Source organism: Battus philenor, unplaced genomic scaffold (assembly GCF_028537555.1).
Source record: "Battus philenor isolate CCGP_79_NKW_IND1 unplaced genomic scaffold, ilBatPhil1.0.hap1 SCAF_27, whole genome shotgun sequence".
NCBI lineage: Eukaryota > Metazoa > Arthropoda > Insecta > Lepidoptera > Papilionidae > Battus > Battus philenor.
In genome coordinates, this window is record NW_027181690.1 from 1,239,836 (window position 1) to 1,256,849 (window position 17,014).

The window sequence follows — 17,014 nt, forward strand, 5'->3', positions numbered from 1 at the left end:
GCAGCATACATGAGTGCCGATTTTTAAAATAGTGTTTTCAGTTTTCAATAAATACCACGGGCAAACATAGTAGTTGTTAATGTAAATATTCTACTTTGAACAACCATTTGGTATGCATCGCATATCATTGTTTCGATGAAGTTGGGATGGAAACTCTCTTTAGTCTTAAATTTCTTTAATCAAATTTTTATTTTTGATGTATATCTGTAAAGTATTATATATGTTTTCGAACGTCATCCTTTCACTTTGACAATTTGTGAAACTGACACTAATGATCTTTTTAGCCTGTGGCTGCCAAAACAACACATGTTTTTGCACTAATATTTTAATAAAAGTTGGTGTTTTGTAAATTTTCAAAATGGTTAGTTAATAATATACGTATAATGTATCTCTCAGTGCTTATGATAAGTGTTAACTTTTATTTAATTTTCAGCCGAAGACCAAGAAGAAGTTTATTGATCGTAAAAAGGCTGTAACATTTAATTTGGTACATCGCTCCCAAAGGGATCCTCTGGTAGCCGATGAGAGTGCACCACAACGTGTTCTTGTTCCAGTTAACGCTGTTGTTCCACAAAAAAGGGAAAAAGAACCGGTAATTATTATTTAGTTTTCACTGTTGACGGTCGTATCTTCATAAGTTGGACCTAGAAGGACGTTACTCTGAGGCAACAAAGACTAACTATTGCTCTTAGATCGTAACATCCAGTTTGAAAAAAACTGTGGAATAATATTAGTACTTACTTCCCCCTATCATTTAGTCAATATCTCTTCAATTTTGCTTGCACTAACCTGACTTCTGTCCCTACCAGAAATGAACTTATATTCACTCTTTATAGTGCTATCCTTCAGCATGTTGCAGCATGTTAACATATTTACATCATGTTTACGATGTTTTTATTGTCTCTAAGACACAGGCTTCTTACTTCAGCACATTATAGAAAGAGATATTAGTAATATCTATATGTTAAACACATCTCTCATATACGGCCTCATTGGCTCAGCTATGTAGAGGGCTATGCATAGAATTTTTCTACAAGATTGAATCAGGAATGTGGACATCCAACAAAAAACCAAAGTAACCGACATAGGACAACAAATAGATAATGTTAAAATAGAAGTAGGCAGCTCAAATAATGTTCAGTTTAGGTGGCGGTTGAGGTCCTAAAGTTCTTGTGTAGACCTGGGACCGGCAAAAATAATAGATGACATATGAGGATACTGACCACTTCTGATGAGTATTACTGGAGTTCTAAGAGGGAGGCCAGCAGTGAACGTCCTAGGACTGAAATGATGATTGAAGACCTATTTATGTTGAACCCTTGGGCATAGTTTATCTTGATAGGTTAAACCACCTTAAGAGTATCATCATTATAGTTTATTTATCAGCCTTTGTAGAACCTATGCAATAGATAACATATACCAATCTAAACATAGTGTTAGATTAACCGTTTCACTGCTATGTCTTGCTTCTTATTCTTGGTTGAAATTGGTGCTGTTAGCCTGGGGGCTTTTACAGCTTCATCAGAGCTGATTTCACAGAGTGGAAGTATCTGTGAAATTAAGTACTTAAAAATTAACAAAAGCTAGACAACAGTGTTCCAGTTGCATGAAGTTGTTTGCATGTAGCAAAGCACTCTTCCCGTGAAGAGCTGTGTATTGTTTGTATTGATGTTGTATATGTGGCTGATGTTGTATATGCGATGGCAGCATGGACCACAGGGGAGCTAAGAAGGGATCCAGATTCAACATCGGTTTGACTATGCTGTTTGCAATTAGGAAACAGGTGGTGCTTAAAAACTGATGTTGTGGTGGTGCGAGTAGGGTTGCTGTGTTGCAAAAGCACAGCATTATTTTATCTCCCAAACTGAGAGACTGTGATTTTGCGTCGCCATTTTCAATGTGTCTTTGTTGTTATGTAGAGATAAATGACTGGCCTCACATATTTTGTACGATTAGTAATTCCAAACACCTTTGTACCATTTTCATATTTTATTTTTAAAATATAACCGAGTTTTACTATTTACTCAGAAGTTTATTCACTTGCTAGTGATTCTGAGGATAGTGTTTCACAGCCATATGTATCAAAATACAGTATATGCCTAGTTCCCTTTTTTGTTCTTTATTTTTCAATATTTGTTAGTACTAAGTGTTGCTATGTATTAAAATTTCAGGATTTAACATTAGATCAGAGAAAAGAGGAACAACGCAAATATGGAATATACTTTGATGATGATTACAATTATCTGCAGCATCTCAAAGACACCCAAGAAGTCACAATGGTTCTTCAACCTGTAAGTATATCTCTTACTTCATTTTTTTCTTTAAATTACTTCTGTTCATTAGTATATTAGGGGGACTGAAAAGTAATGTCGCTTTCTTAAGTTAAATTCACACGACTACATTTTTAACAAGTTTTTATTAGAAATAAACACCTCTGCACTAAATGTAGAGGACTTCGTGAAGAAACAGGGTCTCTTGGTGAGGTTAGTCAAAGAAAAAAACTCTTGTACAACTTTACACTTTACTGTACAGAAGGTTGTTGTAAAAAGTGTCTTATTTTTTAACTACATTGCACTATTGAAGTTAAATATATAGATTTTATTGTTTACAAGTTCTTATTTATAATGAACAATGTATTCTTTTTTTTTTTTAATGGTCCCCGCTGTTGGGGACTTCTCGTTCCCCTATCTCGTGTGGAACAGGGACTTTTTAATTCTAATAATTTATTCATATTTTTTATTATTATCATTCTTCTCTTTCATATATCATCTTGTCTGTCGTAGTGTTTCTTTCATTCTACAATTTTCCCAGTCTTTCTCTTTCATTCCATTAGCCATACATCCATCCTCAACCACTACATTCTAGGTTTCCTTACTATTTTATTTTGCAACATAATTTATTGTTCAAATATTTAACACGTATTTTTTTTGATCATCTGAGAACAATATATTCACCTTCGCCATGAACAACCTTTTGCCATCTAGTATACAAATTTACAATGCCGGATCAGTAAAAACCAATCAGTTATTCAGTAAAATGTGTCGACAGAAATGACATTGCTTCTGGTCCTCCTAATATTTGTGCATTAAAGTTCGAACACCAACTTACCAGAAACCATTTAATTTTAGATAGGAACAGGGATTATAAACCTTTATCCAATCACCCTGTACATAATTGATCTTTGTGAGCAACAGTTAAATTTAATGTGAGTTTTTGGTAATTCAAAGTTTTATACAAAGAATAAAAATATTTATCTAAAGAAGCAAATGATATTTGTTGTAACACAGCTCCTAAAAGATACAACACTGTTTGTATTTCGTGCGACAGAGATAACTACAAAGCCAAAAATAGCCAATTGTCTCTTTCCAAAGGTCGACGTGCAATATTTATCGTCGGGTATTGTAATATATTTCTATATTTACAGAAAGCAATACACAAAAGAAAGGAAAAAGCAGAAACAAGTAAGGACACAAAAGATGTTCCAGAATCTCTGACTCTTCCGAGTTCTGTGTTTGCCTCCGAAGTCGAGGAAGATGTGGGGCTCCTGAATAAAGCTGCATCACAAGGTAATATCTAATAACAGTGAACCAAGTTTCACACGTTTTGATGAACGAAAAACTGTTGATTGCTATAATAAGATTTTTTTAATATTATATCTTTGGTTTTAGATTTAAAACTAAAAAATGAAAGATATAAGATATCTTGTAGAACTCTATTATTTGCAGTAAATGCTCTATTTGCTAGGCATATGTTCCATAATTATGCCGCTAATATGGAATGGTATTTTGTATTGTAATATAGGAGATATCTTACTAGGTGATAAAATATAAAAGAATCAATTTCATTAAAGTTATTGTACATTTGATTAATTTATCTTAAGGCTTTATATTAATAAACAATGGTTTGAAAAATTGTAATTCTCTTGCTTTACAGTATTTAAAAGTTTCAATTCAGACCGACAAACTGCAGTTGCAATAGCAATTTGCCTCTTAAATATAAGACTTCTTTTCACAGATCAATATTTGTTAAGAAATTGCAAAGCTCATTTGCCGTTATTACACCTTCACTAATATTTTTCAAATTAAATGTCACATGTCCAGTGCTTTTTTTAATTTTTTGGCTCTAGATATTGGGGACCACTCATTCCACCCCTATTTATGTGGGAACAGGGATTAATAATTCTTTATTATTCTTTTTTACATTTGTTTTTTATTTATGTACTCTTCTTCCATACTTCTTGTTATCTTACTCTCCATTCTTTCACTCTACAGTTCCATCTATCTTTCTCTTCCATTCCGTTCGATTCATTCATCCTCAAATACTTCAGTTATGTCTATAACTATTTTACTTATCACATTATTGTTTTTTGTTATACTTTCTTCTACAGTAATGTATCACAATTTTATCACAGTTTAGTTTTATTACTATTTATTTTATTACTAAAGTAATTTTTATTTTATAGAATTTCAATATTACCTATCTACATTTTATTCCGATTTATTGCATTTATTGCCACTGCCCTGTAGAATTTGAGGGAGGACCCCCTCATTTCCAGTGCTTGTTGAAGCCTCTTCAAAAGGCTGAATTTAACATTTGAATGTAACTTTTTTATTAGTCCATTTGACTGCATTTACAAAGGATATATAGTTAGATATCTATTGAAATCCTTTTGTTATTATGCATGTACTTATTAGATATGATAAAGAAATTTTTAACCGCAAATATAGAATTGGTTCGCATTTTTTTAATCTGTGGAGATTGAAAACTTGGATGAACGTTTGTTTTACTGTTAATGTTAAAGGTCTTTGTCTGAACTTGGATCCCGAGGTGGTAGCAGCCCTTGATGATGATTTTGACTTTGAAGACCCTGTTAATCAGCTAGAGGATAACTTCATCGAAATGGCTATGGGAGAAGGTATGTTGAACATTTGTCTATTGTATTATTTTTAACTGTAACATATTGGATTGACTTGTACAGAACTGGTATAAGGTTGTGGCAGCTCCGTGCGCATACGCCGTTCGATACTCATAAACCTTCTTAAAGTCTTTATTGAAATCAGGCGTTATTTTGCGGAAGTCCACCCTAAGTAAGAAAAGGACCAATATTTATCCACTTCCGCACATGCAGTGGTAGTCGTGCAAGAAAGTGCACCGCCCACCAGCCCGCTGATAAATGCGCATGCGGCAAACAATGCGAATAACACAACTGCCACAGTTAAATCACTCAACACGTGTTTCACCCCTCCACGGGGTATCTTTAGGAGTTATGTTACACCGATTAGTGCCAAACACAGAGTCAAAAAAGTTCTTAAAGTCTGTGAGAAGGATGCCAAATAGAGTGACCTTATTCACACACATATATATATAGAAACATCTTTCTTTAAACGCGCAATTTTAAATCGGTGACCAATACAGCTGTCAACACTAAAATGTATTAAATCCGTCATACAAGTAGTTAAATAAATGTAATAAATTTAAAATGACGTGGTTTAAATTGTAACAACTTCACAGGATACACTGAATAATTTATTTTATGTATAAACTCTTTAAAACTATGAATATGTAGCTTTGTTTACTATACTACATACTATTGAATATCAATGGTTTCAGAAGTAATAAGGTAATGATAATGTAGTTAGGAAACTAGTAGTAGGTGTAAAGTAAAACCTTTAAAACACATGTCAAGTGAAAACTTATATCAAGTCTGGGTCTCTTTCTGGCAATTCCTTGTATTGGCATTATACAGGGTGATTGCTTACAGATGTAAAAGATTTAAACGATTGTATGTATAGTAAAATTCTACATTCATCCAAAAATCAATCGTTTCACAGATAATATAATAAGAAAAAGCATTTTCTAAATTCGGATTACTACACATTAAAATTAATTATTGTTCTTAAAATAAATCATTTAATAATAATTTAAAATAACTATTATTTAACCCTTATTAGCCTGTTTTACGAAAAATATTTTTTTAATATTACTGTGTTTGCTTGAGGGTCTAGATGAAGAGAAAAATAGAATTTTTTTTTAATTTTGTTGGAAAGAACATTATACAACAGTAAAATACGTACTATATGTATTTATAAATATTCATGTAATTAAAGGTCGTGGTGTAGAAATGGTCTTGGGCGATAAGACCGCCTCTTATACCTCCATATAAATTTTCTTTTTTTAAAAGTAGTATTGTTATAGTCTGTGTTATTTTTTTACATTTTCTTTTTGATATTGTATAGAGGTTTTGGTTTACAATAATGTGTAAATAAATAAAATAATATATCTCTGTATATCTTATAAACTCTTATTCAATTGCGAGATAATATTTAAAATTTTAAAAAATGACTCCACTGTAAAGTAGTTTTACCATTTCTACCTAAAAAGTGACAATTAAGGCTATATACTAAAGTGTTTATGATACATCATACTGTATTTAAAAACTCAGAAATCAGGCTTCAACTTATCTCCACTTGTGGGTCCCTCAGTGGTGAATGCAAGTTGTTTAAGTCAATAAATACTTTAACAGACCTAGTAAACACTGGCATGCAGAAACGCGAATTAAAAAAAATGTCTAAGGAATATAAAAAAAAAAAGAAACGCCATATCATCAGCCGCAAGACAACCTCACCTAAAGATATACAATCAACTCAAGTTTCATCTATACCAATAACTTTGTGTATATATTTGTAAATCTAATTATTTTTGCATAAAGGTGATGAAGAATATGAAGACGATGAAGGCAGCATTTTTGAAGCTGATGGTTACAAACATGCCTTCGTTAGCGACATTGATTCTGATGATGACAGCAATTCACAGGTATGCTTGTTCGTTTATATATTTTCTTACAAATTTTAATAAAATATAGCCGATATTTTATTCAATCATATCGGTAATCATAATCCTATCGGTTCCAATGCCCACAAAAAAGGGGGGTAAACGGTGATGAACAATTCTACTAGTTTGTTTTAGTAACAGTCGTCTTCTTTCTTCCTTAACAGTATCTCTCGTGCTTTCTCTTTCTTGCATCCATAATAAAATCTATCACTCCATAAGCATTATTGTCATTCAACCATCGCCTTTGAACATTCTTCTCCATTCGCAAAGTACCACATATTATCTATCACATTATTGTTTCCTAGTTTTGTGTTTTGACTTTTGTTTCCAACATTTTATTTTACTACTAATTTATTATTCATATCTTACTTTTTTATCTATTCTTGAATATTTTTACACATGAACAATTGTCCACTACAGTTAAACTTTGGTTAAATAAAAATACATTTAAAAAACTTTTAAGTTAAACGGTTTTTTGATACCCATATTGTGGTGGTTGTGGAAAAATATGTACCAAGTCCGCCATATTGGAACGGCGTCCATCTTGAATTTTAAATTTTGACATAATCATCGTGTTTTACTAGTGTAGCCCTTTCATTTGATACCCATATTGAGGGGGTTAAGGAAAAATACGTAATCCGCCATTTTGTAGCGGCGGCCATCTTAGATTTATAATGTTATAGATTTTATTATATTGTATTGTCATCTAAATTAATGTGTGTACCAAATTTCAGATCAATCTGACAATGGGAAGGTGCTTAAATTTCAATTTCTAATTTTGACCCAAATAAATTCCGTACGGGTCGAACTAAATAAAACCGTTTAAAAATTCAATCCATTTAATTACATGTGCAATCTCCTTTGATGTGCATTGGAAGAGTAATACCCTTCAGACTGTCATTAACATCCCTCCTTTTTTGGTGGTCATTTTAGTGAATTTTAAAGTGTTGCCATATGTATGTATATGTATTGCCTTATTTCAGAATGTATTGTATGTGTATTTCTATTCAGGGAAGCCCTAAAATGCCGTCGTGGACGAACAGAGACAAGGACGACACCAAGTCACGCTTCTCACAGTACTCCATGTCTTCGAGCGTCATCAGACGGAATGAAGCCCTGTCCTTGTTGGACAACAGGTTCGAGAAGGTAAGACTAACCTTTTGTTAATTACGCGAGTAGTTACTTGCTTTTATTTAAGAAATTTTGAAGAATACAGAAATGCCAATAGAAGAAAATAAGGGAGTATATAATATGTGTTTTGTTTTTGGTAGAAAAATTAGTCAAAAAAAGAAAATTGTTAAACGGAATAGATAGAATCACAATATAAATTAAAAGAAATTAGGAAAAATAATTAAATGAAAATAAAATGTAAAAGAAATGATGAGGGAGAAGGAGAAATGGACAAGAGTAAGAGATAGGAGAATGACATTAAGGAAGTAGGGTTCATAGCAAAATATAACACTCAATGGAAAGTTATATAGTTATACTAGTAGTATATATATATATATATATATATATATATATATATATATATATATATATACTAGCTGATCCGTTGCTTTACAAAAAATTTAGTTTTTAATTATCAAATAAAAAATAAGGGTTGATCGTAGAGGGGTGAAAATTATAGGGTTGTATGTATTTTTATATGCTGTATCATAAAAAAAAACAAAAAGTGTATGAAAATGAAATCAAAAATTTAGGGGTGGACCACTTAGGGGTATGGAAAATAGTAGCCGATTCTCAGACATACTAAATACGCATATAAAATTTGGTAAAAATCGGTCAAGCCGTTTCGGAAAAGTACGGTAACTAACATTGTGACATGGAAATTTTATATATTAGATATATAAACATATTTATTCTTTATTTATTCTTCCAAATCAATTTCATCTTTGAAGTATATAAAAGCCTTTCATTGCCAAACCTTCTTCCAATCCTCAATATAGAATAGTCTCATTCTGGTAAATGACAATATCACCTAAATTTATGATCACAGTTGTAAATATTTTTTAATAAAATTATTTTTGACGTCTAAGAGGTCAGGGCTGGTGTAATGTTTTAATATCATAAAAGGTGGTTAAAAATTTCTATGTTCGACATATAAACTTTAAATAATAAAAAAATTAAAATTAAAGTGAAAATATTTCATAGATGTTCGCGGACTATGACGACACGGAGTTAGGGGCTTTGGACTTGGAGGAGATCGACGGCTTCCTACCGCACTCCCATGATATGCTTCTAAAGGCTGCCGAGGAATTTGAAGAGTCGCAAAGGAGATATAAGCTAGACAAAGAGAAGGAGATTGCAAGGTTATCCTCTTTATTCTATTTTTTCAGCGGCTTGATTTAAAAAAAAATACACCCGTAATCACTGCATATCGACATAAGATATAGCATGCTTATACAATACCCGGCGATAAATATTGCACATCGACCTCTGGAAAGAGACAATCGGCTAATTTCGGCTTCGTAGAACGTTATCTCTGTCGCACGAAATACAATGGCTGAAAAAACGTGACATAAGTCGTGTGGGACAGAGATAGCGCTCTACGAACCCGAAATTACCCGATTGTCTCGTTCTAAAGTTCGATAATTCGAAAGAAAAGCTTATTTTATATTTCTCTGGGCATTGTAAAATTATTAATACATTTGTGGGCAATTGTATTACAACTTGTATTATAATACACTACTATGTAATGTCTCTGTTTGATTAAAATGAATCATCGTCGTTTTGGAAAAACGTCATATAGGTATGTTATATATATATATATATATATATATATATATATATATATATATATATATGCCAAAGAGGTACTCCTCACGCCGATCACAGGGTTCCCACTGAATACGCACCACACCACACTCGCTGCAGACACTCGCAACACTGCAAGCGCTAACCACACAGCACCGGTGACCACTTCACCTGCGACATTCCGTACAGGTCTTCGCGTCATTCACAGTAGAACCAAAACCCTACTTACCACACCAATACAACCGTTCTTACGGCCGCTCGCTACCTATCAGAATCAATCCTTGGCTCGCCTGTGGTCCACGCTGCCGTCCCAAGCCGCATACACAACATCAACACTACACAGCTCTACTCGGGTAGAGCGCTTTACTACGTGTGAACATCTTCGTACAACTGGAATGCCATGTCCAGCTTCTGTTTTACTTGTGGCGTGCATATCGCGCGCCACTCAAACACCAAGCTCACGTGACCGTTAATCGCATCGCGGCGGCGGCGGCAGTGAAACAGATAAATGACAGATGGCGCCACAGTAGACGCAACAAAAATCTGCATCGCGATGTTGAGAGTCTCCGCGCTCATTATAAGGGCTAGCGGAGGTGCGGTCAACACATCAAGAATCAACTGCAGATCAAGAAGCAACCGACGAACAAGAAGCAACAGTACTACGACCACTCCTACATACTTTTAAGTTAACGGACCCTTCCTCACCGTGAACTCTGTTCAGATGAAGCTGTACCCCAACAGCCTCCCTGATAAGCGAAATACAAACTAAAAACTTATTCATCAAACTCTGTAGAAAAATTATAAATAAAGCTATAAAAACTAAATAATGCAAAGAAATAGAACTAATAAAGACAAAATAAAAGCAAAAATAATATAATAATACTGTGATATAGAATAATTATAGTAACTAAGTAAAAATGTGATATAAAATAACAATAGAATTAAAGAAAATGTAAAAAGAAATGAGGAATGAATGAAAGGCGATACAGAGCGAAAGGGAAAGACAGTGGAATTGTGGAATGAATGAAACGACCGAAAGATAATGTGACTTGCGAAAGAAGAAAACGAAAATAAAATAAAAAAATCTGTGAAAAATTAAATAAATTTGCACAAAAAGTCCCTGTTCCACAATAGATAAAGGGTACGAGAGGCCCTCAGTAGTGGGGGCCATTAAAAAAAGAAGCTGTACCCAGGGCTAACAGCATCAACCGAAACCAAGCATTTACCCTAAATATATAACAATGAGATGTATGCCTACCCTACAGTAATCAATTCATAACAATTAATATAATTCTACAACTCAGTAATGTGGGTATATATTTATAAATGTTTCTTCTTACAGGTTAAACCATTTGCAAGAGATAGAGGAAGAGTCAGAGGATGATCTGATAACAGTGGAGGTTCAGCCCAAAGAGAAATGGGACTGCGAGACAATACTGTCCACATATTCAAACTTGTACAATCATCCGAAAGTCATAGAGGAGCCAAAGGTAAATCAATGTTTGTAATATGTGAAACATTTATATATATATATCACTGGCATATATACATATATATATGTATATTTATATACTAGGGGTGGCAGAACTGCGACTCTGAACTATTATTTTTGGCTCCGATTGATTGTCAAATTATTTCAATATTCAAATTTATATAACCTATGTTAGCTCCTGGGAAATCGAAACAAATTTCTGGTGTGAATAATAATAATTATTATTCATATTATAAAAAATTCATATAACAAGAAAATTAAAGTTTTTAATTAACAAATAAAAAATAAGCGTTGATCGTAGAGGGGTGAAATTGTAAGGTTGTATGTATTTTTGTATGATGTATTATAAAAAAATAAAAACAAAAAATTTTGTTTAAAAAATTAAATAAAAAATTTAGGGGTGGACCACCCTTATCACTTAGGGGTATGGAAAATAGATAGTAGCCGATTCTCAGACCTACTGAATACGCATATAAAATTTGGTAAAAATCGGTCAAGCCGTTTCGAAGGAGTGCAATAACTAACATGTGACATGGAAATTTTATATATTAGATATAAATATATACGTATTCTAACAATATATACTATATTAAATATTTCTCCGGGCAATCTCACAATTCCTTCCATTAAGATTCTTATAAAACCGTCAGGTTCATCCGGCGTTTTCCGAAGAACTTGACTCCGAAAGTCACCAAGCTCACCTATTCTCCATTCAAACTACATGGCCTGTCCACTTGATCCATCCAGCTTCTTTAAATGTCTCTTCATCTCGGGCAATTGCTATACTTGTTCATCGGTCGTCTTCCGAAGAACTTGACTCCGAAAGTCACCAGGTTCACCTATTCTCCATTTCACCTTCATGGCCTGTCCACTTGATCCATTCAGCGTCTTTAAATGTCTCTCCATCTCGGGCAATTGCTATACTTGTTCATCGGGCGTCTTCCGAAGAACTTGACTCCGAAAGTCACCAGGTTCACCTATTCTCTATTCCAACTACATGGCCTGTCCACTTGATCCATCCAGCTTCTTTAAACATCTCTCCACCTTGGGCAAGTGCTATACTTGCCGGACCATGGTGGAAATTGAAATCAGTAGATATAAGTCTACTGTAATTCTGGGCATATGTCTACCACAAAGATCGCTATGATGACAGAAGTTACACTCCCCTGGTTAGGTTTACCCAGGGTCCTACCATGTCATCTATCTGTTTCACTCACACCTTTAGGCTATAGTAAATACACCTATCCCCCGATTTACACGGTAGATACGTTCCTTAGAAAAACGTGTGAATCGAAAATTTAAATTTTTCAACTAGAAACCGTGTAAATCGAGAAACTTGCAGAAAATGCTAATTTTGCTATCTAACAGTTGTGATTTTTTCAATATTTTTTGGTGTACACAGAAATAAAAATAAAATGCATTGACAAGTTAAAATTAAATATATTACAGAAGACCAAAAAAATAAAACCAAACGTGTTTTATTATCCTTAATCACTGTCAGAAATTACTCTCATTCATTTTTTCGGAATCGAATGTTCGAATTCGCTTTCATCATTCGAAGTTATTTGATGTTTGAAGCGGTAATATTTTCATTATGAGAGACGGTAATAAAATCAGTTATTAAAACAAAAACAATATATTTGGAAAACCGTGTAAAACAAGTACCGTGTAAATCGGGGAATAGTTGTACACTGAGAATAAAAATTTATTCAACAGAAACCCAAGAAGATCACCATCAATACGAAAACGGGGATTCCCAAGGACACGCTGGGAAAGGATAATAAACTTACAATACGTTCGTTGGCAAAATTCAACGCTCAGCAGGAACAACATAGCGATGACTCTGACGACGACAGCGATACCCAGGCAGACACAGTACTGTCCACTCTAAGCGTACTGTCTATAAGGTATGAATATAATCTATATACAGGATGATTTGTAACAGATGTAAAAACTTTGGGATGAATCTAGAAGGTCATTTGACTGTAAAAAATTTTTTTAAGTTCGTTCTCTCTATCTTTCACATTTGATACCAAACATTTATGTAACATTTCATCACCTCCCATTCTTCACTACAATTCATACATAAGTTTTATTTTAAAAAAGGACCAATATATAGCTACTTCCGTCAATGCAGTGCCAAACAGAGTGATCACTAATAAGGCACTAATCGATGTAACATTACTCCTATATATGAATATATCTATATATATATATATAGATATATTCATATATAGAAAAGAAAGTCATAGAGGAGCCAAAGGTATATCAATGTTTATATTATGTGAAACATATAAATATATACATATATATATATATATATATATAGGAGTAATGTTACATCGATTAGTGCCCGATATATATATATATAAAATTATATATATATATATATATATATATACCACTATAAATGTAATTACAATATAATTACTATTGAAAAAATATACATTTTTGTTAAATACTGAGTTATGATCCCCCTATTTTTAATAATACTAACGTTGACCCCCGTCGAGTCTTCCATGGACCCCTGTAGACTAAATAATTATTTCTGCTATAAAACAAACACTTAAAATCTTATGTTTCAGGCCTAAAGACGAATCAATTGAAGAGAAGAAAGAACGAAAGCGTCTACTAAAAGAATACAGAAAAGAGAGACGAATAGAGAAGAAAGCAAATAAAGAAGCGTTCAAAGAGGAGAAGAAACGACAAGAGAAGATTATGTTGAACAATAGAAATAACGTTCAGGGAAATAGAATATTCTAGATTGTTTATATACGAATATAATTTTAAAATATGTTTTTTTTGTTTATCAACAAATATATCCTTTTTTTAAATACTTTGATACAGTGCTTGTATGCTACAAAACCTTTAACTTATATCTTTAATTACAGTTGATTGTAATTACATTACATGAATACTAGCTAAACCCGCAAACGTTGTTTTGCAAAAAAAAATTAAAGTTTTTAATTAACAAATGTAAGATAAGGGTTGATCGTAGAGGGGTGAAAATTTAGGTTTGTATGTATTTTTGTATGCTGTATCATAATAAAATAAAAACCAAAAAAATTGTCTAAAAAATTAAAAATAAAATTTAGGGGTTGACCACCCTTATCACTTAGGGGTATGGAAAATAGATAGTAGCCGATTCTCAGACATACTGAATACGCATGTAAAATTTGGTTAAAATCGGTCAAGCCGTTTCGGAGGAGTTCAAGTTCGAACACCGTGACACGAGAATTTTATATATTAGAAGATAATGCGTCGTATTATGATGATATTGTGTGTATATATATATATATATATATATATATGTGTTATGGGGGGCTGTTATGTACGCGAGGACGGCATACTTTTAATCTAAAGAAATAACAAGTCTATGCTCCACGGTCTTTGTTCAGCAATTTTCATGAATAACCAAAACAAATATTTGCAGTTTTTCTGAAAAGCGCAACCGATGCAACAATGCTGGTACCCCGTCAGCATATCGAATGCGAAGTTTCTTCCGCCACTTCACCCAGCTATAACACTTTGTGTGCTAGAGATTCGGGCCTCTCGGGCGCCATTGTTGGAATACTTTACGGGTATTATGGACATGTGACAGTCGAAGCAGAGATCCCCTAGTGGGAGCCCTTGGGCTTAGTCAAGCCATGGATAGTTCACAGAAGCGAGGTTTTCACAGGAACCCTCTAGCTTTACTACTTTAAAAGAGGTGTTAGACTAGGCTCATTTTGCACCCTGCCATTTCGTACCCGCAGAATCTGCAAATGCCATTTGGGCACTAGTGAACGTAAAAAAGTGAAAACGATTTCCACCTGTATACAATAGCGATATAATGAAATAGGAGAAAATATGATATGTCGTATTTACAAAGGATAAAAAATAAATAGTATAGTATCTAGATACTATAGTAATTCAATATTGGTCTGTGTTGTACAATGTATTGACCACAACACCCTAACTTAAGGGGTGGCCGAGAACAGCGTAGGTGAACAGAGGTTAGATCCGGATCCATCCATGGCTCCCCTGTGGTCCACGCTGCCGTCCCAAGCCGCATACACAACATCAGCACTACACAGCTCTACTCGGGTAGAGCGGTTTACTACGTGCGAACAACTTCGTACAACTGTAACGCGCAAGTCCAGCTTCTGTTTTACTTTTAAGTTCACGGACCCTTCCGCTCCGTGAACTCAGTTCCGATGAAGCTGTAAAAGCCTCCAGGCTAACAGCATCAACTTCAACCGAAACACAGTGACCAGCCACGAGAAAACTCGTGACTGATTTTCTTTTAATCACTGTTGTTTCACAGTTTGCGACCATGCAGTGTAATTGGAAGAAGAGAATGAAAAAGAAATAGCTTGTATTATACTAACCAATCAGTATAATACAAGCTATTTGTCTCGCTTATAAAAGCCTCCGAATTTTATTTAATAATGAAAAAAAACGGTGACGGAACGTAATGAAGAATCTTTTTGATGAATGAAGCTGTAAAAGCCTTAGGGCTAACAGCATCAACTTCATCCTAAACCAACAACAAACACAATGTATTGAAATATTTAGTATAAACAAAAAAAATATCTATTTAATGCAATACTCTAACTTGCAATATAAATAAAAATGGACCAATAGGTTTAAGTTAAATTTTTAAAACTGTCTATATATAGAAATATCGAAATACAAAACATACTCTGTCTTAATTACAAGTAATATCCTCTTGTAATAAAAAACTAAATACAAATGTATTGAAAAGCAAGACTAGTTAAGTATCGTGGCAGGTAATAGCCGGCATTCAGCTTTAGCCGTCGATTATAGTCGACGCTCGTAACGAAATGGTTAAGCCAATTATCACTATAGAGTTGGTTTCATCATGATGTAGTCGATAGACCGTCTTGCGTTGCCTGCATTCAGCGTCTTCCAGACCTTGATGACGTCATCAGTCTAAGTAGTGGGGGGGGGGAGGTTATATCGACTCCGTGTCTTCTGACTGAAGATCTAGAGCAGAGTTCCCCAAACTTTTTTGTGCCGTAGACCCCTTGCCATGTTTTTCCGTGTTGGGTAGACCCCCTACTTACCCGATATTGATTTCCTGTAAATTTCTAACCGTAGTGAAGTTTAGTGTTAAAAACTTAAAGTAAAACACATGTTAATTTATACATTTATGCTGCGACTCTCAGGTTTTTACAAGTTCAAAATGTATTGCGATCACAAAGCGAATACCAACATCCTACAACTTACACAATTTTATAAACATATATAATAAAGTTTTTACTTCATAGGTACTTTTATAAATAATGTAAATGTTTTGATATTATAAGATAGTATGATGTAAGTAAATAGGTACCATCAGTGTATGTGTTGAGATCCACTATCGTGGACCCCCATTTTCATTTCATGGACCCACAAATTTTTTTCGCTGACGTAGACCCCTTGCAGGTTGCCATAGACCCCTAGGGGTCGATATAGACCACTTTTGGAATCACTGATCTAGAGAATAGTCACTGAAAATAATATACTCTAAATAGAAAAATAAAACTCACTAAATAATAAAACATTTTATATATTGCTTCATTAATGGACTAACAATCTCAATTATATATTTAATAATCTTAAAACTATCTTATACAAAAGATCTTAATTTAACTGATAATAGTTTACCTTTCAAAAGAAAAAACATATAAAATATAATCGGAAAGTAAAACTATATATAACGGATGAGCGTTCAAAGTTAAAATCAAACTAATTATCACTAACTAGGCACACGATAATTCATAAAATGTGTGAAGTAGACTAATGACAATTATTGAATTTTTCCATTGCAGCATTTTATTTTAAAATTACCCCATCGAGGTAGATTAACGACAATTATTCCATTGAAGTATACTGATGACTAAGAAAATTATTCAATGAAGTAAATTAATGACAATTATTCCATTGAAG

The 17,014-nt window shown here is 33.5% G+C and overlaps 1 protein-coding gene across 1 annotated transcript; it reads left to right on the plus strand.

The window, feature by feature from the left end:
- Positions 1-277: 277 nt before the first annotated feature.
- Positions 278-13,873, plus strand: LTV1 (LTV1 ribosome biogenesis factor). Its single transcript, XM_068768860.1, has 11 exons — positions 278-361; positions 434-592; positions 2,172-2,291; positions 3,425-3,566; positions 4,802-4,915; positions 6,710-6,813; positions 7,843-7,977; positions 8,986-9,143; positions 10,931-11,078; positions 12,797-12,987; positions 13,666-13,873. The coding sequence occupies exons 1-11, from the start codon at positions 359-361 to the stop codon at positions 13,841-13,843; spliced, it is 1,452 nt and encodes a 483-aa protein (XP_068624961.1). The 5' UTR covers positions 278-358; the 3' UTR covers positions 13,844-13,873.
- Positions 13,874-17,014: the final 3,141 nt, after the last annotated feature.